Source organism: Protopterus annectens, chromosome 2.part2 (assembly GCF_019279795.1).
Source record: "Protopterus annectens isolate FY-2018-M chromosome 2.part2, PAN1.0, whole genome shotgun sequence".
In the NCBI taxonomy this organism is placed as follows: Eukaryota; Metazoa; Chordata; order Ceratodontiformes; family Protopteridae; genus Protopterus; species Protopterus annectens.
The window spans coordinates 1,129,652,847-1,129,666,482 of NC_056730.1; the positions used below are offsets into that span (position 1 = coordinate 1,129,652,847).

General features: G+C 37.8%; 1 protein-coding gene across 1 annotated transcript in view; it reads left to right on the forward strand.

The window, feature by feature from the left end:
- The window catches only part of SMC5 (structural maintenance of chromosomes 5), a 3,018,525-nt gene that overhangs the window by 1,876,880 nt on the left and 1,128,009 nt on the right, over window positions 1-13,636 (forward strand). The window contains exon 21 of the mRNA XM_044064368.1: window positions 8,116-8,238. Within this exon, the coding sequence (XP_043920303.1) occupies window positions 8,116-8,238 (123 nt within the window). The remainder of the gene's footprint in view (window positions 1-8,115; window positions 8,239-13,636) is intronic.

Consider the following 13,636-nt stretch of genomic DNA (forward strand, 5'->3'; position numbering starts at 1 on the left):
TGTATAATATGTGTGTGTGTGGTTTCTTACACAAGCATGTATATGAAGAAAGTCTCCTTTCCTCTTCAAAAAGTTAAACCCTTGGAGCCAAGCTACAGACTTAGTGGAACAGTCAGTTTCTGTCCTGCCAAGCATAATTTTAAACTAAATCCAATGGTTGCAGTATCTCAATTTATTGCTAGGTATGTTCCCCAAGGCCTTCTCAATTTCTGACAGATGCCTTGGATAACACTTGGAGAATCCACCTAGACTTTTAATTGCAGGGATTGGTCTTTCAAAGAGAGAGCTTTACATCTTTCCCTAGAAGAACTGAACAGTTTTATTACCTGTAAATGCATTCATGTCAAACTGCTTGATCAGGAGAAATAATCCAACTGTTGTGTGACATATAAATAAGTGAGGTCAAAGTTCTACCTTGTTTGCAAGGAGGCATTATCGATTTCAAAGTGGGAAGCAGCTTGCAGTATGAAACTTCAGTCTGTCTTCAGGGCAAGCAAGGCCGTGTGGCAGCTTCACTCAGTAGAAGAATGTTAACTGATGAGTCTAATTGGGTTTAAACTATTCCTGGCTCCACAAAGTCTGCTGTCCACTTTTTCCCTTAGAACTGCTCTCTCTCAATTTAAACACCATATTCTCATTCTAAGGCCCTTCACTGGTCCAAATAAGTAATCTTAGAAGTTAGCACTATTAAACCATAAGCACTACTTACTCTTATACTCTCTACTATTACCTTGTCCCCCTATTGGTCCGTCTTAATTCAGTTTCCCTATATTACTCTAGCATGTCCAAAGGTCAGTCAATGGTTTCCTCTCCAGTCCAGCTGGTGAATCTGGGAATTTTGAGGCAATATTACAACTGTCTCATGTACACGGACAACCCTCTCCTCCTCCAAACAGGTTCAAATATATGTGAGAGATGCAACCATATAGCCAAACTGGAGGCTGAGCTCTCCCATCTCAAAACTGGTGAAACCAGTCAGGAGGAGAAGGTAACCTCACACAACACAATTCCAGTATCACATAGTCCCACCACATCAGCGAACCAAACACATAAATACATAAAAACATACTCGGAGGCTCTAAATAAAAATCTACCTAAGCAACAGAGACCTCCAAAGCAGACATCCAAGTAAACGGTACCCCAAAACAAAACATGCAACACATAGCCCACAAAGTCAGTGTGCTAAGCAGCCACAGCCTTTAAGGCTGAATAACACACCTGATACTCTTGTAATATTGTCAGACACACTGACGTCCCGCTCACCAGGCTGAATAAAGAGAAGGTCACAGTGAGCTGCCTGTCGGGCGCTAGGATCCGCCACATAACGCAAGCACTCAGGTCACTCCAAAGCAAATACAAATATGACTCGGTCATTGTACATGCTGGTGTGAATGACCTGAGACGTGCCTCCCTGGACTACATGAAAAGAGACAGAGAGGAGCTCTCTGATCATGTAGCCCAGGTCGGTATGACCCTGACCTTGAGCAGCATCTTACCCTCACCTAGAATGATGCCATAGTACAAAGACAAAATGATCGATTTTAACAATTGGCTAAAATTTTGGTGTCATTCTAAGGGGATCCAGTGTCTGTCAGCCTGGGATGACATGCTCGACCAGCCACGTTGCTTTGCTAGGGACGGCTTGCACCTGTCACCACTGGGCTTTTGGATATTGGCAAAGGCTCTTGCCAACCCTATAGTGCCTTTTTTAGGCAAGGCTCAAAAGTCAAACCCACCTCCATAGACAGCACAAGAAACAAGAAACTAAGGGTAATGCTGCTAAACGCCAGACGTCTTAACCTCAAGATGCACGCACTCGAAGCTCTCCTCAGTATGGAGAACATCGATATCCGTGCAGTGACAGAAACCTGGTTCAAGGCTCCAGAGAACACCCCAGCACTACCAGGTTATACCTCATATCATGCTTTTCGGCCCCAAAACCTGGACCGAACCACAAAAGGAGGGGGAGTGTCCATATTTATCAAAGATATCCACACCTCCAGGTTAGTGGCATTGCACAAAGTATCGGAGACCATCCATGTGCAACTAACAGTGGGCAAGACTGCTTTTCAGTTTATAGCATCCTACAGACCACCCTCTCAAAGTCAGGAATCCCACTCGGCTTTCCTGAAAACATTGGAGAACATGAAGATCTCTCCAAACACCATTATATTGGGCGACTTCAACTACCCAAACATAGACTGGGAGCACTACTCAAGCCCCAGCACCTTAGCCCAAAGGTTCCTGGAAATTATAAACTCAAATGCTATGGAACAATTAGTCACCACTCCCACAAGAGGGGATAACATACTAGACCTGATCATTACCAACATGGGGACTCTATGCTCCACACCTGAAGTATATCCCTCATTGGTAAGATCAGACCATAAATTAATTTCACTGGATGTCCACATCCCGACCCCACCCACAGCCCAGAAAACCACAGTGAAAACTTCTCAAAAGCGAACTTCTCACTTCTCAAAACTGAAGTGGAATCCTTCAAGGCCCCAGGGCCAGTGGAAACTACTGCCCAAACTGCAGAATCCTATATAAACGCATTCTACGGACATCTCCAGGAATGCATGGATCATGCTATCCCAAACAAAACCAAAACCCAAACATCCAAAGGCAGGCGTCCAGTCTGGTGGACCCCAGCCATAAATAAACTGTACAACAGAAGGAGGAAGATACTACATGATAGAGCAAAATCCCTAATAGGGAAGGCATCCCTGATCAGTACTAGCAAAAAATTACAATCCCTCATAAAATCCTCCAAGGCCAGCTTCGAGAGAAAAATTGCTCAGGACACTAAAGACAATCATAAGGCTTTTTTCAGTTATGTTAGGAACTTGGGATGCAACTCCCAGACTTGTTCTGAGTTGATTCTAAACGACAAAAAATACACTGAACCCACAGACATCGTCAATATCCTGGCAGACAGGTTCAGTGCAAACTTCTCCACCCCCCCCCCCCCAAAAAAGAGCAAGTTGCTCAGGTGAAGGCTGCCCTCTCCAAAGCAAAAAACACTGCTTCCATGGGACCAGATGGCGCCCCAGTTTGCGTCCTACATGAACTCCAAGAAGAGCTAATCCCTCAAATAAAACAGCTGTACAAACTCAGCCTCACTACAGGATATGTGCCCACAGAATGGCGTACAGCAACAGTGGTCCCACTCCACAAAGGTGGAGCCTCCACGGACCCTGGAAACTATCGCCCCATAAGTCTGACTAGCTTAGTCTGCAAGGCTATGGAGAGGATCATCATGGAGCTCATAAACAAAGACATTGGGGACCTACAGACACTAGATCCTACCCAGTTCGGCTTCGTCAAGGGCAGATCCTGCCTTTTGAACCTGGTTGACTTCTTCAAAACAGTCACCAAAGCCATAGATGAAGGGAAGGTAGTCCACACAGCCTATCTGGATCTAGCAAAGGCATTTGACACAATACCCCACTCGGGCATCATAGATAAGCTATCCAGCTTAAATATAAACCCCTATGTCACAAGATGGGTCGCAAACTGGCTCAAAGACAGGACCCACAGAGTGAGAGTTGCTGGAGCCATGTCAGACTCGAAACCGGTCACAAGTGGCGTCCCACAAGGTTCTGTCCTGGGACCGCTCTTGTTCGGTATATACTTTTCAGAGGTACAGGCCAATGTGGGAGGACTATGGCTCACCAAGTTCGCATTCGACTGCAAACTAGGCGCCATATTCAACTCTCCAGCTGACACAAACATCCTTCAAAAAGGCCTCTCAGAGACGGATAACTGATGCCAGAGCCATGGTCTAAAGCTAAATGCCAAAAAGTGTATAGTCTTACCCTTTGGCAAAAACAATGTGCCCACAAATTACCACATAGGCGGTAACCCATTAAGTACAGAGAAAGTAATTAGGGATCTGGGGACCCAAGTTGATAGCAATCTCTCCTTTGACAACCATATTGCCAAAGTGGTTAGAAAGACCTTTTACATAGCCCACCTCATCGTGAAAATATTCACATCTAGATCGAGAGGTAATCGTGCCCCTTTATTCATCCCTTATCAAGCCCATCATAGAATACAATGCCCCTTTTGGGATGTACCTTACCAGACACCTGTAGCAATTAGACCCCAAAATTACCTCACCAAGAGGATCAAGGGACTCAAACAGATGCCATATGCTGCTCGGTTAAAAAAACTCCAGCTCTACTCAGTTGCATACCGCCTACTTCGAGGCGATCTATGCCTGACATATAAAGCTATGTCCAATCCAGAATTAATGGACATGCTCCACCTCAGTAAATCTAAATCCCTTGGAGCCACACGCTCGAGGGACTTGAACCTCAGCACTGAAATAAATAGAACTTGCTGGAGGGACAGATTCATATCCCAGAGGCTCCCTTCGCTCTTTAACAGAATTCCAATTCATGTTAGGCAGAGCACCTCACTGAATCTCTTCAAGAAGAATCTTGATGAGTGGATGGGGGATCGTAGGTTTGTCCCGGGGGATTACTTCCGTGTCACTATTAGACAGAGGCACAGCAAACTAAACCTCAAAAAGGGCACAGTATATTCAAATCAATGGGTGGCGTAAGCCAAACAAAATCGGGCTAGGCTTATAATTGCCCCAGGGCAGATAGCCTAGTATGAACCTATGAACCTATAGCTGGGCAAGCTAGTTTTTTACAGGTCATATCTTATTGGAGTTGTGCTATGGTGGATCTCTCCAGCAGTTTACAGTGCTCTGACTGATGACTTTTTACCTCCTACTGCTTCATTGCTGTGCCTGGGAGATGAATGCTTTACTTTTCCATTTGATCATATGAAGCAAGAAAAACAGAGCAAACGTTATTATGATTGTCTGGAATTAAAGCCCCTGCACCACCATTTTATTTGCGGTGGTAACTTATCTTGTTAGTGTTTCCTTTCAGTTGGTATATTGCCTCAGAAACTGGGATCAATCCTTAAATAGTCTGCATACATGGAGGATTTTTCTGATTCTTAACAGACACTTTATCCTCTGAAATCATTAATTTGTTTAGGCTGGGGAAACTTTCATTTAGAAAATCAAATTTATTTAAGTGGAAACTATTTTTCAAATGGTGTCAGAGTAATTCACTGGATTCTTCCACTTTTCTGTATTTTATTGTGACGGTCATGTTGACCGTATTGCAGTTGTCAGCATATCTGGTCCTTCAAAGACCAATACCCACATTTATGTCTGGGAGCAGGTGTTCAAAAAGTAGAAGTCCTAGAACATAGCGCTTTTGTGGGACATCACTGGTAACCTCCATTGGAATAGACAGTGATGGCTTCACCCTGGTTTGTGTACTGTTTAACCATTGAATTTTATGTATAGATGTCATTTTGGACATCTAATTCCTATAATTTAACAGTTATTCCCTTATGTAAAATAGTGTTGAATAGGTTAGCAATCTCAAGGTAAGCAATATGCACGGTATCATCAGATACTTTTGTTACCTGTACGAAAATGCAACAGGATTCACAAAACAAGATTTCGTCTTAAAAATCTGTACTGTTCCATAACAAACAGAAGTAGGTCCACAGTCTCATTTTAAATAAGGCTCATTATGATTCTCTACATGGTTTTATCATTGATTATGGGCCTAAAGTTATTTAGGTTCAGTACCCTTCTTTGTGAACTTGGTACCATTACAGCTTATCGCCATAGGTCAAGGAGATGTGTAGATCCTAGCATTTTGCTTAATATGTTTGGCTTGGCTAAGTTAGGTTTTACTTGATTCTTTACAGAAAAAATTAAGTTTGTTTTCTGGTCCCATGGAACTTGATTTTGTTAATTATTTCACACGTGGTAACAGTTATGTACTTAAGTAAAGGATGCCTCCCCTTTCCTATATAACTATAATGTATGCTTTTGTTTGTTGGAAGTTTGCACATATTTTTTCTGTAAGTACAGTTGCAGTGTCCTGTGGCTGGGTGATTAATTGTTTGCGGTTGTCAAAGCATTTTACATTTTTTTTCCTGAAGTAAAGGTGGCCTTATTGTTGCTTTCCAGCCTTTGTAAACAAGCTGAATTCATAATTAGATCTTGAAGATTTGATAAGAAAAAAGACAGTTTATTTAATATAGACTTTTTGACTAGGGTGGTTTTGAAAGCTTAGGTAGTACTTTGAATTTGTAATGCCATCAAATTGCCTTTTGTTGAATTTGTCATTATGTTTGATACTTAGTAATATTTATTCAGGTATGCAAAAGTTAATGTCAGAAAACACTTTGGTGGTATCTTGAGCAGATTTATTTGTATTCCTTAGGGCAGTGTTAGTCTTTTTGTATAATTGTCATTTATTGCATAATTGTCTTCATTGTTAAAGTCTGGGAAAGATGATACTTGGTTAAATATGATTTTACTCTTAGGTTAAAGATGTTGACATTATAGTCTGTATTGATTACAGAAAGTATAATCATGGTTAGCGAGCAGAAAGATCCTTGGTTTGTCATAAAAGGTGAGTTTGTGAGCTTTAGCTCCTATGGTGTATAGGGTTTTTATTCCCTCAGCTTTCATTTGACTACACTGTGACCTTGAGCAAGTCACTTAAGCAGACATTCCTACTGGGTCATCCCTGAAGAGCGACTGTATGTCCAGTGGGCCTGTCTGGTTACCAAGTGGGTATTGGTGGTGGTGGTATTTTTATTATTTTTTTTTATTATTATAGTGTTATACTCAGGGTGTGCAGAGGCAGTTGCTAAACTGTGTAGAGGAACAAAAGGAAGTAAGGAAATTTGACCATAAGTTTTCTGTCTTTCATGACAGGCAAACAGCAGGCCTGCTTAGTTACTTTAGGATGGGACCCAGATTATGAAAATTAGAACTGACAAAAAAGGTCATACATATAATTTCCTGTTCTTTTCCAGGCAGTGACAAGTGCTCTATCTGTCTCTCTGTTGTACAAGCACACAGGTACACACCCACCCCTGACAACAGACCGGGGATGGTTGATCCAGTTTTTCGCAAACAGGGTGACGGAGCAGATATGGAGCTTCACAACACTGTGATTTGACTTTGAATTAGTCACTAATGTAAGCACTGTATAAACAGCATTGGTGAACGAGTAAACTTGCAGTACTGACTGTGTATGTCTACAGTTGCATTCAGTTATTTCATTACAGTATGATGACGTACATATATGATGTCCCCCATGTCTGCCTCTCATAAATTAACCCTTGAAAAAAAATAATTTCTAAGTGTGCACAGTAGTTTGGCTCAGGTTTGTACATTTCAAAGACAGTCATGAAGGGCCACTTAAACATTACTTTTGAGTCCATAATTGAGTACTGTAACATACAGTTTTTTTGAATAAGCAAACAGTGTAAATTCTCATTTCATGTTAATTCTTATTGTAACTATAAGACTTTAGAAGGCCCAATCACGTCACATTCCATTAGGGCCATTGCTGCTGCTTGCTTCTGGAATTTTACTACTGAGACCATTGTAAAAAAGTGTTTTCGACGAACTTGTCATTTACAAAGATTTTACAGCTCTATCTCTCTATTTTAGCTGGTTGGTGCCTAGAATGTGTTATGTTGTTGTTGTGTCTTTCAGCTTTTCCCAGTTAGGGGTCACCACAGCAGAACTCCAAGAGTAATTTGCAGGAGACTTTCCCAAAGACTTTGCATGATGTGCTAACTGTATAATTCTACCTTTGTTTTAATTTGTTACAGGAGGGTAATTTTTTTTATAGTAGGAACTCCCACTTTTATTCTGTTTACTACAAGTTTTAAACTGAAAAGATTTCTCTCTCTCATTTATTACAAATCCAGTGTTGCTTGGTAGTTTATTTTTAGACTACAGGTGTTATTATACATATCTCACTCAGAAGTGAATGGGTGTATGCCAGCACTAGTTATTTTGAGGGGTTTATGCTGCTACTTTATGTTGCAAGGGGCTAACATTAATTCATATAAGACTTCACTGTTTTCAATCAAAATGATAATTTTTTGGTGCCATACATGACTGCAAAAGTCTGTAAGTTGAGTATTACTGCACAAATGTACCCATATAACTCTGTTACATTTTTGTTTTTATTGCTGATGATTAAGCACCACTGAACTGTGGAACAGTGAGTTTTGATGATTATTTTTGAATTTCTTTCTTAGGCTTGTATGGTATTAAACATGGAGAAAGGACAGTTGGTTCTTGAGAATATGACTGTTACTTCTGAAAAAAACAGGTTGGAATCGGAGTGTAAAAATGCAGCATCAAATCAGAGAAGCTTAGAGGTAAAGTAAATATAGCGAAGTAATTTTAAAATAAAATGAAGTAAAACTGTTTATCTGTTTCGTTTGCATCCACAACATAACAGAAGTCTGCCGTTAACATTTACATCAAAATACTGCTGTGGTTTGGCCAATGACATACTCCTTTAACTGAATATACAGAAAATCTTGGTGAAAGGCAGATGTCAATTATGTACGGCAGCCAGTGTGTTACTACCTTCCTGAGTAACTGCCCCAGCCATTCTCTATAACAGTCTCAAACTTCTTTTGTCTCATCCCCCTTGTGAATACCTCCTAAACGTAACTACTTTTTGTTTTCTGGGGTAGGATTCCAATTGTTCATGACAATTTCAGTCAGATACTACTACCTTGCTTCACTTCAGATTTCCGTCCTCCATTCATCTAGCCATGTCTCCAGCTCTCAAATTTAAATCATGCCATCTCCCTTTTTTTCAAAAAATCGTCTCGCTATATTTACTGCCTGTTTCTCATTTTCTCTTCTTTTGTAGGCCAACCAAATTTAGACTGCTGTTTTGCACTGTTTCTGTTGCAGCAGGATTATTCAATCTGATGATGTCATTTTTATTCATTCCTCAATTTATCAAGGGTATCAGAACTTATCAGAGATTTAGGCTGCATGGCTAGGCTTAAAAAGGCCCCTGTGGTCATTACCCTAGTAAACACCTATGAACCTGTGAACTGATGGTCCAGATCCAATACTCGGAACTGACTTGGCCACTTCTTCCAGATTGTAGGATCCTAGCACTCGCAAGCTCTTGCTGTTACCCATTATGTCCCACCAAACTAACATACCTTGGATCTTATTTGCCGCCATTGCTAACAGACATGTATTATGAGCCCCACGGCATTTATCTTTAGTCTCTGTCATTATTTGTGGTTAAGTGACTGTAGTATTTACTTACCTTAAGTATACTCTGTTCTGCAATCCACGAAATAGTTGCTTGAGACGAGTACCAACACGAAGTTGCTCAAAAAGAGTAGTTTATTCCAATGCAGTCTTTAAAAACATTAACGCTCTTCGTACACCACACAATGCATTTTCGTCCCAGTACTTCATCAGATACAATTCTAACGATCCATTACACCTTTTATACTAACTTATTAACTAATTAACTCATTAAAACAACCTCTATTATTCAAACTAACAAATCCAATGATTTGGATCTAATTACTGGGACGAAAACGCATTGTGTGGTGTACGAAGAGCGTTTATGTTTTTAAAGACTGCATTGGAATAAACTACTCTTTTTGAGCAACTTCGTGTTGGTATTCGTCTCTTAAGCAACTATTTTGTGGATTATTGGTCTTTTTTTGAGTTGCTACACTTGTTTTACTTGGTTTTCTGGTTGTTTTTGGTGGTGAGACATTACTACACGGAATTGCACTTGGTTATGGCTTCGGAGGGACAGGAAGAAACGGGTCAAACCAGAAAGCTTATTGGGCAACTCACGGAACTCATCGACTTGCTCAAGCCCCTATGTCGAAGTTTACTTCCTGGTAAGGCGACCGAGAACTCAGAAGAGGTGGGCCGTTAGAAGCGGATAGCAGTCAAGCTACAAAAAGAAAAAGGGAGCTTTAATTTTGATGCAGGAGTAAACACAACAGAAAATGGTGCTTTACCTGATAGAGGGGCTTGACCTAAAACACAAGGTACTATCAATCCGAACCATAAAACAACACGAGTGGTTGAAAAAAGAATACCACTTTAATTTGGACTGCAATAATTTTGTTAACAAATGTCCAGTTGTTGATTCATATGCTATGAAATTAGATAAAATGTACAAATTGATGCTGCAACATAGAACGCTAACCATTGAAAATGGTTATTTACGTGAATGTTTAGTTAAAGAGATAGTCCCTAAGGGACTAAGAGTACACAAATACCCTAATAATGTTCAAATAGGGTCTATTTTTCATCAAAATCTGGTTAAAGTGTTCAATAGATGTGGATTAGATATTGTACAGTTAATTATTGAAGAAAATGATAGAAAACAAACAATGCTTGATAATGAAATCAATTAACTTGATTTATGCATTAAAAACGACCTCATTTTTGGTATTACTGAGGAAAGGGAGAAATATTTCAATATAAGACAAGATGTTGATTCTAAGTGTGAAACTACCTTGCAGCGGAAGATTGGGAAGTTAAACAGAGATCTTAAGGAATATGCTGATAACATTAGTTATCCAAAACCTGCATGTTTTAACGACAGAAATAAGTTTTATAATAAGAACTTGGATGTAATAATAAATTAACAAGATTATGAAGAGGAATTCCCACCCTTACAAAAACCAGAATATGAACAACAATTTCAAAATAGGAGAGGAAATTTTCAAAAGGGGGGGGGGAGAAGGGGGAGGGGGAGATTTTATTAACAGATACCCCATTCCCTGGATTCAGTATTGATGAAAGTGGACAAGAGATTATTGTTGAGAACAACATCAAAAGTACATATGGTGGATTCACGATATATAATTTTAGTGACGTTGTTTTAGATAAAGTACATTTTAGCCTTTTAAGTAAGGGTTTGAAGTATAACCCAGTGAAAAAGGGTGATGTCACGAGTACTATTTTAGATATTAAATTATTCATGAGAAAAATAAATTTATCTGTGTTGGCATCTAGGGCTGGTTTTAACAGGAATAATTATGGTATGCCTCAGCTTACTAGGAGTTCTATTTATAATCCCCCTTTGATTCCACAATTGAAAAACTTTGAAAATGTCTTAGAAAAAGAAATCAGGAATAAAGGTGAGAAAGTCAATGGTAAAATGAATAATAAACATAACTTGAAAGAGGGTGAACTCAAGTTATTGGAAGAACTACAAATGAACCCCACACTAAGGATAATGAAACCGGACAAGGGAGGGGGATTGTTATCATGGATAAGACAGTATATGAAGCCAAAATGTATGATATACTGAATGATGAAAATAAATACTCAGTTATATCTAGGAATGAAATGTTAGTGGCATATAAGAAAATAGATTTATTATTGGAAGATTTAGTTATGGAGAAAGTGATTGATAACAAGACATATAAGTATTTGGAAGTAAGGAAACCAAGGGTACCCACAATTTTTGGGATACCCAAAATTCATAAAAATCAGATTGACCCTCCCTTTAGACCCATCGTTACAGCTGAGGGAGCTAAAACAGTACCTTTAGCCAAATATGTGGATTATAAGGCGAAACACATATGGGTCAATAACAAGACGATTTTAAGAGATTCATGGGATTTCCTTGGAGAACTTACACCAGAGATATATAAGAAATACTTAATTTTCATTACAATCTATTCACTAGTATTCCCCATAAAGAAGGGATGGAATATTTTGAAGATATGGTATTTTCTGATGAAAAAATGACACACGAAGAGAAAATTACTACAGCAGCATTAATGGATGTAATACTTAAGAATAATTTCCTAACCTTTAATGGGGAATATTATCAACAAAGATCAGGAGTATCCATGGGAGCTGCATGTGCTCCCACCTTTGCCAATATTGTACTCACCAAATGGGAGGAGAAATATGTACTGCACTCCATTTACAAACAATTTTGGATACTTTATCATAGATTTCTTGACGACATTGTTATATTTTGGACTGGGGGAAAAGAAATATTTTGAGAATTTATGAATTATATCAGCTCCACTACCAACTTCTTGAGTTTTACATATGTTATTAATACATAATTTATTAACTACTTGGATGTGGAAATACTCAAGGGAAACAATCAGTTTGAAACTAGGGTATATAGAAAAAGTAAATATTGCAATTCTTATCTCCACTACAATAATTTTCATCCTGCACATTGTAAGAAAAATATTGTAAAAGGGCAGTTTGTGAGAGGCTCCAGGATGACGACTGGAGAATTGGATTTTATTGAAGAATGTAATAAGTTAGAATATATGTTCTTAGAGAGAGGATACCCAAAGGAATTTGTTACAGAAATTAGAAAGGAAGTAGAGATTGGGAGACTAAATTTCAACCTATAAAAGGTCAAGTGGAAAGTGGAAATATTGGTGGCTCCAATGGTAATTGTGGTGAGACTGAGGAAATCTATAAAAAGAGACTTGTGGTTGAATTTAATAGTTTCAACAAAAATATAAAAGGTATATTTAAGAAAGAATGGGAGAAATTCCTAGCATTATCTGATATGGAAGAAATTAAAAAGATAGAACCACATATTACATTTAGGAACCCACCAAATATTAGAAGTAAATTAGAAAGGACTATAACTCATAAAAACGAATTTAATAATAGAATAGGAACATTCAAATGTGGAAAATGTTCCCAATGTTCGTATGTTATGAATAAACATGAAGTATTTATAGAAAGTAGAAATAAATATATAAGAAATAAAGATATATATAATTGTAATAGTCAAGGAGTGGTTTATATATCTATTTGCCAACTTTGTCATGCATTTTATGTTGGCAAGACTGAGAGGGTCTTTAGAAGGCGTATTTACGAACATTTATACGATATTAGTAAGGCTAAGGATACAAACGCACTTTATAAACACTGTAAATGTTGTGTAGGAGCTGAATATTTATTCTTTGTTTTAGAACAAGTAAAACCAGATTTTAGAGGGGGTCCATGGGAAGAAAAATTGGAAAGTGCCAGTAGAAAACCTGGCCTTAATGAAACCATCTCTATTGGACCCTTATTAAAGTTAAAATATAATAAAGTATGAATTCAAATAAGGAAAGGTAACTTATTCACTTATTTATATATTTATATATATATATATATATATATATATATATATATATATATATATATATATACTATTTATTACATTATTTATTAACAATTTTAAAAATTATTTATTATTAATATATTTTTTAATATAGATTATCGTGACATCACCATTAGTAGATTAAATTATTTAAATTATTTAGTATTATTAAGTCTTTAACTTATTCCCTAACTTCAATTTATATAGGTAGTCACACACTCATTGGAATCTGGAAATAGATTAGGTAATATTGAACATTTGGTTGGAATGAAATTCCTGCTTTTCACACTAGAAGGGAGCCTTACGTAATGAACATATATTATCACATCGTGATAATGTTAAGGAAAAATATATATACACAGCTTTTTATCTTATTTTATTTATATTTATTCATAAAATTCAGTTTTTAATACATATTTTTCATTTGATAATCAACAAACTATTAATATTTTTTTAATTAAATGAAAGGTTTTGAAGAATACACGTTTAATATTCATTAAACTAATGAATATTCATGAGCGAATCAGGAATTGGATTTGTTAGTTTGAATAATAGAGGTTGTTTTAATGAGTTAATTAGTTAATAAGTTAGTATAAAAGGTGTAATGGATCGTTAGAATTGTATCTGATGAAGTC